Source organism: Pseudoliparis swirei, chromosome 18 (genome assembly GCF_029220125.1).
Source record: "Pseudoliparis swirei isolate HS2019 ecotype Mariana Trench chromosome 18, NWPU_hadal_v1, whole genome shotgun sequence".
In the NCBI taxonomy this organism is placed as follows: Eukaryota; Metazoa; Chordata; class Actinopteri; order Perciformes; family Liparidae; genus Pseudoliparis; species Pseudoliparis swirei.
Genome location: NC_079405.1, coordinates 1,279,868 through 1,292,158, shown reverse-complemented (window position 1 = coordinate 1,292,158; position 12,291 = coordinate 1,279,868). Strand labels below are relative to the sequence as shown.

General features: G+C 51.3%; 1 protein-coding gene across 1 annotated transcript in view; it reads right to left on the bottom strand.

Annotated features, from left to right (window-relative positions):
* The window catches only part of angpt4 (angiopoietin 4), a 59,613-nt gene that overhangs the window by 34,710 nt on the left and 12,612 nt on the right, over nt 1-12,291 (bottom strand). The window contains 2 exon segments of the mRNA XM_056436935.1: nt 7,330-7,496; nt 11,406-11,518. Coding sequence (XP_056292910.1) covers nt 7,330-7,496; nt 11,406-11,518 — 280 coding nt within the window.

The window sequence follows — 12,291 nt, the reverse complement described above, 5'->3', positions numbered from 1 at the left end:
GGAAGGAGGCAAGGTGACGACCTGCAGGGGAACTCTAGACCTCTGAGGTACAACCTTAGGGAAGGAGGCAAGGTGACGACCTGCAGGGGAACTCTAGACCTCTGAGGTACTACCTGAGGGAAGGAGGCACGGTGACGACCTGCAGGGGAACTCTAGACCTCTGAGGTACAACATGAGGGAAGGAGGCAAGGTGACGACCTGCAAGGGAACTCTAGACCTCTGAGGTACAACATGAGGGAAGGAGGCAAGGTGACGACCTGCAGGGGAACTCTAGACCTCTGAGGTACTGCCTGAGGGAAGGAGGCAAGGTGACGACCTGCAGGGGAACTCTAGACCTCTGAGGTACTACCTGAGGGAAGGAGGCAAGGTGACGACCTGCAGGGGAACTCTAGACCTCTGAGGTACAACATGAGGGAATGAGGCAAGGTGACGACCTGCAGGGGAACTCTAGACCTCTGAGGTACTGCCTGAGGGAAGGAGGCAAGGTGACGACCTGCAGGGGAACTCTAGACCTCTGAGGTACTACCTGAGGGAAGGAGGCAAGGTGACGACCTGCAGGGGAACTCTAGACCTCTGAGGTATAACCTGAGGGAAGGAGGCAAGGTGATGACCTGCAGGGGAACTCTAGACCTCTGAGGTACAACATGAGGGAAGGAGGCAAGGTGACGACCTGCAAGGGAACTCTAGACCTCTGAGGTACTACCTGAGGGAAGGAGGCAAGGAGACGACCTGCAGGGGAACTCTAGACCTCTGAGGTACAACATGAGGGAAGGAGGCAAGGTGACGACCTGCAAGGGAACTCTAGACCTCTGAGGTACTACCTGAGGGAAGGAGGCAAGGAGACGACCTGCAGGGGAACTCTAGACCTCTGAGGTACAACCTTAGGGAAGGAGACAAGGTGACGACCTGCAGGGGAACTCTAGACCTCTGAGGTACTACCTGAGGGAAGGAGGCAAGGTGACGACCTGCAGGGGAACTCTAGACCTCTGAGGTACAACATGAGGGAAGGAGGCAAGGTGACGACCTGCAAGGAACTCTAGACCTCTGAGGTACAACATGAGGGAAGGAGGCAAGGTGACGACCTGCAGGGAACCCTAGACCTCTGAGGTACTGCCTGAGGGAAGGAGGCAAGGTGACGACCTGCAGGGGAACTCTAGACCTCTGAGGTACTACCTGAGGGAAGGAGGCAAGGTGACGACCTGCAGGGGAACTCTAGAACTCTGAGGTACAACCTTAGGGAAGGAGGCAAGGTGACGACCTGCAGGGGAACTCTAGACCTCTGAGGTACTACCTGAGGGAAGGAGGCAAGGTGACGACCTGCAGGGGAACTCTAGACCTCTGAGGTACAACATGAGGGAAGGAGGCAAGGTGACGACCTGCAGGGGAACTCTAGACCTCTGAGGTACTACCTGAGGGAAGGAGGCAAGGTGACGACCTGCAGGGGAACTCTAGACCTCTGAGGTACAACATGAGGGAAGGAGACAAGGTGACGACCTGCAGGGGAACTCTAGACCTCTGAGGTACTACCTGAGGGAAGGAGGCAAGGTGACGACCTGCAGGGGAACTCTAGACCTCTGAGGTACAACATGAGGGAAGGAGGCAAGGTGACGACCTGCAAGGGAACTCTAGACCTCTGAGGTACAACATGAGGGAAGGAGGCAAGGTGACGACCTGCAGGGGAACTCTAGACCTCTGAGGTACTGCCTGAGGGAAGGAGGCAAGGTGACGACCTGCAGGGGAACTCTAGACCTCTGAGGTACTACCTGAGGGAAGGAGGCAAGGTGACGACCTGCAGGGGAACTCTAGACCTCTGAGGTACTACCTGAGGGAAGGAGGCAAGGTGACGACCTGCAGGGGAACTCTAGACCTCTGAGGTACAACATGAGGGAAGGAGGCAAGGTGACGACCTGCAGGGGAACTCTAGACCTCTGAGGTACAACCTTAGGGAAGGAGGCAAGGTGACGACCTGCAGGGGAACTCTAGACCTCTGAGGTACAACATGAGGGAAGGAGGCAAGGTGACGACCTGCAAGGGAACTCTAGACCTCTGAGGTACTACCTGAGGGAAGGAGGCAAGGTGACGACCTGCAGTGGAACTCTAGACCTCTGAGGTACTACCTGAGGGAAGGAGGCAAGGTGACGACCTGCAGGGGAACTCTAGACCTCTGAGGTACAACCTGAGGGAAGGAGGCAAGGTGACGACCTGCAGGGAACTCTAGACCTCTGAGGTACAACATGAGGGAAGGAGGCAAGGTGACGACCTGCAAGGAACTCTAGACCTCTGAGGTACTACCTGAGGGAAGGAGGCAAGGTGACGACCTGCAGGGGAACTCTAGACCTCTGAGGTACTACCTGAGGGAAGGAGGCAAGGTGACGACCTGCAGGGGAACTCTAGACCTCTGAGGTACAACCTGAGGGAAGGAGGCAAGGTGACGACCTGCAGGGGAACTCTAGACCTCTGAGGTACAACATGAGGGAAGGAGGCAAGGTGACGACCTGCAAGGGAAGTCTAGACCTCTGAGGTACTACCTGAGGGAAGGAGGCAAGGTGACGACCTGCAGGGGAACTCTAGACCTCTGAGGTACTACCTGAGGGAAGGAGGCAAGGTGACGACCTGCAGGGGAACTCTAGACCTCTGAGGTACTGCCTGAGGGAAGGAGGCAAGGTGACTGAGGTACTACCTGAGGGAAGGAGGCAAGGTGACGACCTGCAGGAACTCTAGACCTCTGAGGTACAACCTTAGGGAAGGAGGCAAGGTGACGACCTGCAGGGGAACTCTAGACCTCTGAGGTACTACCTGAGGGAAGGAGGCACGGTGACGACCTGCAGGGGAACTCTAGACCTCTGAGGTACAACATGAGGGAAGGAGGCAAGGTGACGACCTGCAGGGAACTCTAGACCTCTGAGGTACAACATGAGGGAAGGAGGCAAGGTGACGACCTGCAGGGAACTCTAGACCTCTGAGGTACTGCCTGAGGGAAGGAGGCAAGGTGACGACCTGCAGGGGAACTCTAGACCTCTGAGGTACTACCTGAGGGAAGGAGGCAAGGTGACGACCTGCAGGGGAACTCTAGACCTCTGAGGTACAACATGAGGGAATGAGGCAAGGTGACGACCTGCAGGGGAACTCTAGACCTCTGAGGTACTGCCTGAGGGAAGGAGGCAAGGTGACGACCTGCAGGGGAACTCTAGACCTCTGAGGTACTACCTGAGGGAAGGAGGCAAGGTGACGACCTGCAGGGGAACTCTAGACCTCTGAGGTACAACATGAGGGAAGGAGGCAAGGTGACGACCTGCAGGGGAACTCTAGACCTCTGAGGTACTACCTGAGGGAAGGAGACAAGGTGACGACCTGCAGGGGAACTCTAGACCTCTGAGGTACAACCTTAGGGAAGGAGGCAAGGTGACGACCTGCAGGGGAACTCTAGACCTCTGAGGTACTACCTGAGGGAAGGAGGCAAGGTGACGACCTGCAGGGGAACTCTAGACCTCTGAGGTACAACCTTAGGGAAGGAGGCAAGGTGACGACCTGCAGGGCAACTCTAGACCTCTGAGGTACTACCTGAGGGAAGGAGGCAAGGTGACGACCTGCAGGGGAACTCTAGTCCTGTGCGGTACTACCTGAGGGAAGGAGGCAAGGTGACGACCTGCAGGGAACTCTAGACCTCTGAGGTACAACATGAGGGAAGGAGGCAAGGTGACGACCTGCAGGGGAACTCTAGACCTCTGAGGTACAACATGAGGGAAGGAGGCAAGGTGACGACCTGCAAGGGAACTCTAGACCTCTGAGGTACTACCTGAGGGAAGGAGGCAAGGTGACGACCTGCAGGGGAACTCTAGACCTCTGAGGTACTACCTGAGGGAAGGAGGCAAGGTGACGACCTGCAGGGGAACTCTAGACCTCTGAGGTACTACCTGAGGGAAGGAGACAAGGTGACGACCTGCAGGGGAACTCTAGACCTCTGAGGTACAACCTTAGGGAAGGAGGCAAGGTGACGACCTGCAGGGGAACTCTAGACCTCTGAGGTACTACCTGAGGGAAGGAGGCAAGGTGACGACCTGCAGGGGAACTCTAGACCTCTGAGGTACAACCTTAGGGAAGGAGGCAAGGTGACGACCTGCAGGGGAACTCTAGACCTCTGAGGTACTACCTGAGGGAAGGAGGCAAGGTGACGACCTGCAGGGGAACTCTAGACCTCTGAGGTACAACATGAGGGAATGAGGCAAGGTGACGACCTGCAGGGGAACTCTAGACCTCTGAGGTACTGCCTGAGGGAAGGAGGCAAGGTGACGACCTGCAGGGGAACTCTAGACCTCTGAGGTACTACCTGAGGGAAGGAGGCAAGGTGACGACCTGCAGGGGAACTCTAGACCTCTGAGGTACAACATGAGGGAAGGAGGCAAGGTGACGACCTGCAGGGGAACTCTAGACCTCTGAGGTACTACCTGAGGGAAGGAGACAAGGTGACGACCTGCAGGGGAACTCTAGACCTCTGAGGTACAACCTTAGGGAAGGAGGCAAGGTGACGACCTGCAGGGGAACTCTAGACCTCTGAGGTACTACCTGAGGGAAGGAGGCAAGGTGACGACCTGCAGGGGAACTCTAGACCTCTGAGGTACAACCTTAGGGAAGGAGGCAAGGTGACGACCTGCAGGGCAACTCTAGACCTCTGAGGTACTACCTGAGGGAAGGAGGCAAGGTGACGACCTGCAGGGGAACTCTAGACCTCTGAGGTACTACCTGAGGGAAGGAGGCAAGGTGACGACCTGCAGGGAACTCTAGACCTCTGAGGTACAACATGAGGGAAGGAGGCAAGGTGACGACCTGCAGGGGAACTCTAGACCTCTGAGGTACAACATGAGGGAAGGAGGCAAGGTGACGACCTGCAAGGGAACTCTAGACCTCTGAGGTACTACCTGAGGAAGGAGGCAAGGTGACGACCTGCAGGGGAACTCTAGACCTCTGAGGTACTACCTGAGGGAAGGAGGCAAGGTGACGACCTGCAGGGGAACTCTAGACCTCTGAGGTACTACCTGAGGGAAGGAGACAAGGTGACGACCTGCAGGGGAACTCTAGACCTCTGAGGTACAACCTTAGGGAAGGAGGCAAGGTGACGACCTGCAGGGGAACTCTAGACCTCTGAGGTACTACCTGAGGGAAGGAGGCAAGGTGACGACCTGCAGGGAACTCTAGACCTCTGAGGTACAACCTTAGGGAAGGAGGCAAGGTGACGACCTGCAGGGGAACTCTAGACCTCTGAGGTACTACCTGAGGGAAGGAGGCAAGGTGACGACCTGCAGGGGAACTCTAGACCTCTGAGGTACAACATGAGGGAAGGAGGCAAGGTGACGACCTGCAGGGGAACTCTAGACCTCTGAGGTACAACATGAGGGAAGGAGGCAAGGTGACGACCTGCAAGGAACTCTAGACCTCTGAGGTACTACCTGAGGGAAGGAGGCAAGGTGACGTCCTGCAGGAGCACTCTAGACCTCTGAGATACGACCTGAGGTAAGGAGGCAAGGTGACGACCTGCAGGGGAACTCTAGACCTCTGAGGTACAACCTGAGGGAAGGAGGCAAGGTGACGACCTGCAGGGGAACTCTAGACCTCTGAGGTACAACATGAGGGAAGGAGGCAAGGTGACGACCTGCAAGGGAACTCTAGACCTCTGAGGTACTACCTGAGGGAAGGAGGCAAGGTGATGACCTGCAGGGGAACTCTAGACCTCTGAGGTACTACCTGAGGGAAGGAGGCAAGGTGACGACCTGCAGGGGAACTCTAGACCTCTGAGGTACTACCTGAGGGAAGGAGGCAAGGTGACGACCTGCAGGGGAACTCTAGACCTCTGAGGTACTACCTGAGGGAAGGAGGCAAGGTGACGACCTGCAGGGGAACTCTAGACCTCTGAGGTACAACATGAGGGAAGGAGGCAAGGTGACGACCTGCAGGGGAACTCTAGACCTCTGAGGTACAACATGAGGGAAGGAGGCAAGGTGACGACCTGCAGGGGAACTCTAGACCTCTGAGGTACAACATGAGGGAAGGAGGCAAGGTGACGACCTGCAAGGGAACTCTAGACCTCTGAGGTACTACCTGAGGGAAGGAGGCAAGGTGACGACCTGCAGGGAACTCTAGACCTCTGAGGTACTACCTGAGGGAAGGAGGCAAGGTGACGACCTGCAGGGGAACTCTAGACCTCTGAGGTACTACCTGAGGGAAGGAGACAAGGTGACGACCTGCAGGGGAACTCTAGACCTCTGAGGTACAACCTTAGGGAAGGAGGCAAGGTGACGACCTGCAGGGGAACTCTAGACCTCTGAGGTACTACCTGAGGGAAGGAGGCAAGGTGACGACCTGCAGGGGAACTCTAGACCTCTGAGGTACAACCTTAGGGAAGGAGGCAAGGTGACGACCTGCAGGGGAACTCTAGACCTCTGAGGTACTACCTGAGGGAAGGAGGCAAGGTGACGACCTGCAGGGGAACTCTAGACCTCTGAGGTACAACATGAGGGAAGGAGGCAAGGTGACGACCTGCAGGGGAACTCTAGACCTCTGAGGTACAACATGAGGGAAGGAGGCAAGGTGACGACCTGCAAGGGAACTCTAGACCTCTGAGGTACTACCTGAGGGAAGGAGGCAAGGTGACGACCTGCAGGGGAACTCTAGACCTCTGAGGTACTACCTGAGGGAAGGAGGCAAGGTGACGACCTGCAGGGGAACTCTAGACCTCTGAGGTACAACCTGAGGGAAGGAGGCAAGGTGACGACCTGCAGGGGAACTCTAGACCTCTGAGGTACAACATGAGGGAAGGAGGCAAGGTGACGACCTGCAAGGGAACTCTAGACCTCTGAGGTACTACCTGAGGGAAGGAGGCAAGGTGACGACCTGCAGGGGAACTCTAGACCTCTGAGGTACTACCTGAGGGAAGGAGGCAAGGTGACGACCTGCAGGGGAACTCTAGACCTCTGAGGTACTACCTGAGGGAAGGAGGCAAGGTGACGACCTGCAGGGGAACTCTAGACCTCTGAGGTACTACCTGAGGGAAGGAGGCAAGGTGACGACCTGCAGGGGAACTCTAGACCTCTGAGGTACAACATGAGGGAAGGAGGCAAGGTGACGACCTGCAGGGGAACTCTAGACCTCTGAGGTACAACATGAGGGAAGGAGGCAAGGTGACGACCTGCAGGGGAACTCTAGACCTCTGAGGTACTACCTGAGGGAAGGAGGCAAGGTGACGACCTGCAGGGGAACTCTAGACCTCTGAGGTACTACCTGAGGGAAGGAAGCAAGGTGACGACCTGCAGTGTGTATTCGTGTGTCACTGGTCACCTGTACTGCTGACTCTCACTGGCCAGTGTGACTCGGTCGTACAGGAAGTGGGCGGGGCTTCCCTCCCAGTCCCTCAGCTCCACTCTCAGGGAGTACTGCCCCCTGCTGGTCAGGAGGTGCATCAGCTCATTCCCCAGCCAGTGTTCCCCCAACGCGTCCCCGAAGCCCTGCAGGAGGAGATCAATGGAGGAGGAGATCAATAGAGGAGGAGATCAATAGAGGAGGAGATCAATAGAGGAGGTGATCGATGGAGGAGGTGATCGATGGAGGAGGTGATCGATGGAGGAGGTGATCGATAGAGGAGGTGATCGATGGAGGAGGTGATCAATAGAGGAGGTGATCGATGGAGGAGGTGATCGATAGAGGAGGTGATCGATGGAGGTGATCAATAGAGGAGGTGATCGATGGAGGAGGTGATCGATGGAGGAGGTGATCGATAGAGGAGGTGATTGATAGAGGAGGTGATCGATGGAGGAGGTGATCGATGGAGGAGGTGATCGATGGAGGAGGAGATCGATGCAGGAGGAGATCAATGGAGGAGGTGATCAATGGAGGAGGAGATCAATGCAGGAGGTGATCGATGGAGGAGGTGATCAATAGAGGAGGTGATCAATGCAGGAGGTGATCAATAGAGGAGGTGATCAATGGAGGAGGTGATCAATAGAGGAGGAGATCAATGCAAGAGGTGATCAATGGAGGAGGTGATCAATGCAGGAGGAGATCAATGGAGGAGGTGATCAATAGAGGAGGTGATCAATGCAGGAGATGATCAATAGAGGAGGTGATCGATGGAGGAGGAGATCAATTGAGGAGGTGATCAATGGAGGAGATGATCAATAGAGGAGGTGATCGATGGAGGAGGTGATCAATAGAGGAGGTGATCAATGCAGGAGGTGATCGATGGAGGAGGTGATCAATAGAGGAGGTGATCAATAGAGGAGGTGATCAATAGAGGAGGTGATCAATGCAGGAGGAGATCAATGGAGGAGGAGATCAATGGAGGAGGTGATCAATAGAGGAGGTGATCAATGCAGGAGGAGATCAATGCAGGAGGAGATCAATAGAGGAGGAGAGCAATGCAGGAGGTGACACTATCATAATAACATGAGTGATTATCCTCTCCAGCTCCTCTCCATGTATTCTGGAAGAACACCAACCAACACAACCCACCAACCCCCATGTCCTCCGCCACACACAGGAGGAGGAGGAGGAGGATATATATATATATATATATATATATATATATATATATATATAATATCCCCTCCCCTCACCATGTCACAGAACATGGAGGGAGAGGAGGAGGACATATATATATATATATATATATATATATATATATGTATATGTCCTCCTCCACCCGCCTCCATGTCACAGAACACCTGGAGGAGGAGGAGGACATACATATATATATATATACATATATATATATATATATATATATATATATATGTATATGTCCTCCTCCACCCGCCTCCATGTCACAGAACACCTGGAGGAGGAGGAGGACATACATATATATATATATACATATATATATATATATATATATGTATATGTCCTCCTCCACCCGCCTCCATGTCACAGAACACCTGGAGGAGGAGGAGGAGGACATCTATATATATATATACATATATATATATATATATATATATATATGTATATGTCCTCCTCCACCCGCCTCCATGTCACAGAACACCTGGAGGAGGAAGAGGAGGACATCTATACCTTCGTCCACTGGCTCTCGACGAAGGCTGTCACATTTTCTCTCCCTCTCCTCCCCATGATCTTCCCTTCCCTGCTTGGCTTCTCTCGTCATGTCTTGTCTTGTTTTATACTTGAGAGACTCTCTCCTCATCGCTCTTCGAACTAAAACTATGGACCGATCAACTGATCATCTGATCAACTGGTCTCTCAACGCAATTGACACCGTCTTCTCGACGAGAAGCTTGGGTTCGGGGGAACCTGCCCGTCCTGCCGGGACGTTGCAGCTGGTTACACGATGGACGTGTCGTGTGCCTAGCAGCCCTTTCCGTGGAGGACGTAGATGACATCTACCTATTCGGAACTATGATTACAGGATTTCTGCTGTTTGGATTTGGCATTGCCCTGGTTTATCGGAAAATTAAGGAAACGGTGACAGCTGTTAAAAGCCCCCTAAGGCTGCCCGACGAAATTGGATCGATTTGAAATCCTATTGGGAAATGGGAGGAAAGTGGTGGAATAGTAGTTGCGCAAATTGGATGTAGCTGCTGGAAGACCAAACAATCCCAATCTTATCTGCTTTCGGCTCCCTCAACCAGAACGGGCCTTGGCCAAGGCCGTTACTGGAACAACAACTCCTGAAGATCTCTGAAGTGAGAATCTCTCATTCCTTCCCCTATCCACAAACACCTGTGGTTGTTGTATCCCCAGGACCTTTCAAGGCTATCTCCATGGCAACGACCATCTTGCGGACTGAGAACTCTGTCTGTTGTGGCCTGGGGGAGGACGACTTACGGGCCAATCACTCACGAACTCTACACACACACACACACTACACACACTGATATGCATTCACTACCCTCACCCCCATCCCACGCCTTCGCCTGCTTTATGCCCCCAGTGTGGTCTACTGGCGCTCTAACGGGCTGCCGGATGGCTGGCTGCCTGTCTACGCTGGTTACCCTCTGCCCCCCTACGGCTGAGCTTGACCACCCAGTCTTTGGTTTACCTCCCCTCCCCCCTTCCTCACGTTGCATGTCTTGTTTAGATGTATGTGCTTTTGTGCTGAGGTGTTTTTTCTGCTCCCACACTGTACCCCTCTAGGGGCATATTCTGGGGGTTGTTTTTTATTTTCTCCTCTCTTCCCTCGTGTTATGCTGTAATCTTCCTGGATCTGCCTGTAATTTCCCGCTTGCGGGATCAATAAAGTATACATCTATCTATCTATCTATATATATATATATATATATATATATATATATGTATATATATGTATATGTCCTCCTCCTCCTCCAGGTGTTCTGTGACATTTGAATATTTCCTCAGACCAAGTTAAAAAAAAGATTTATAACAGCAAAACAAAATCAAACATTTGAAAATGTGTTTCCAGGTGTTTCGAGTTAATTAGACGATTCAAGTGATTTGTTTAATACCCTACTAGTATACTTTTTCATGATATTCTAATATTTAGAGATAGGATATTTGAATTTTCTTAAGCTGTAAGCCATAATCAGCAATATTAAAAGAATAAAGGCTTGCAATATTTCAGTTGATTTGTAATGAATCCAGAATGCATGACATTTTTGTTTTTTAAAATTGCATTACAGAAAATAAAGAACTTTATCACAATATTCTAATTTTCTGAGACAGTCCTGTATATATATACATATATATATATATGTATATATATAAACATATATATATACATATATACAGGACTGTCTCAGAAAATTAGAATATTGTGATTCTTTATTTTCTGTAATGCAATAAAAAAAAAAATGTCATGCATTCTGATTCATTACAAATCAACTGAAATATTGCAAGCCTTTATTCTGATTTATTGCTGATTATGTTACAGCTTAAGAAAACTCAAATATCCTATCTCTAAATATTAGAATATCATGAAAAAGTATACTAGTAGGGTATTAAACAAATCACTTGAATTGTCTAATTAACTCGAAACACCTGCAAGGGTTTCCTGAGCCTTGACAAACACTCAGCTGTTATAAATCTTTTTTTTTACTTGGTCTGAGGAAATATTCAAATTTTATGAGATAGGATTTTAGAGTTTTCTTAAGCTGTAAGCCATAATCAGCTATATTAAAAGAATAAAAGGCTTGCAATATTTCAGTTGATTTGTAATGAATCCAGAATGCATGACATTTTTGTTTTTTTTATTGCATTACAGAAAATAAAGAACTTTATCACAATATTCTAATTTTCTGAGACAGTCCTGTATATGTATATATATAATATATATACATATAATATATATTATATATACATATATATTATATATATATTATATATATATATAATATACATATATATATATGTATATATATATATATATATGAGCTATGTGTTCTTACCTGCACAGGTTCAGTGGGGTTGTTGATGTAGATGGTAAACAGACCGCTGACTGAGTGCCCTGCTTTGTACACATCTGCACAGTCCCTGAACATCTGGCCCCTGGGAGGAGACCCTGTACACACACACACACACACACACACACACACACACACACACACACACACACACACACACACACACACACACACACACATACACACACACACACACACACATACACACACACATACTAATGGCGTGTACCTGTAGCACTAGCCACCATACTAATGAGCGTGTGTACCTGTAGCACTAGCCACCATGCTAACTAGCGTGTGTACCTGTAGCACTAGCCACCATGCTAACGAGCGTGCGTACCTGTAGCACTAGCCACCATGCTAACGAGCGTGTGTACCTGTAGCACTAGCCACCATGCTAACGAGCGTGTGTACCTGTAGCACTAGCCACCATGCTAACGAGCGTGTGTACCTGTAGCACTAGCCACCATGCTAACGGCGTGCGTACCTGTAGCACCAGCCACCATACTAACGAGCGTGTACCTGTAGCACTAGCCACCATGCTAACGAGCGTGTGTACCTGTAGCACTAGCCACCATGCTAACGAGCGTGCGTACCTGTAGCACTAGCCACCATGCTAACGAGCGTGCGTACCTGTAGCACTAGCCACCATGCTAACGAGCGTGTGTACCTGTAGCACTAGCCACCATGCTAACGAGCGTGTGTACCTGTAGCACTAGCCACCATGCTAACGAGCGTGTGTACCTGTAGCACTAGCCACCATGCTAACGAGCGTGTGTACCTGTAGCACTAGCCACCATGCTAACGAGCGTGTGTACCTGTAGCACTAGCCACCATGCTAACGAGCGTGTGTACCTGTAGCACTAGCCAC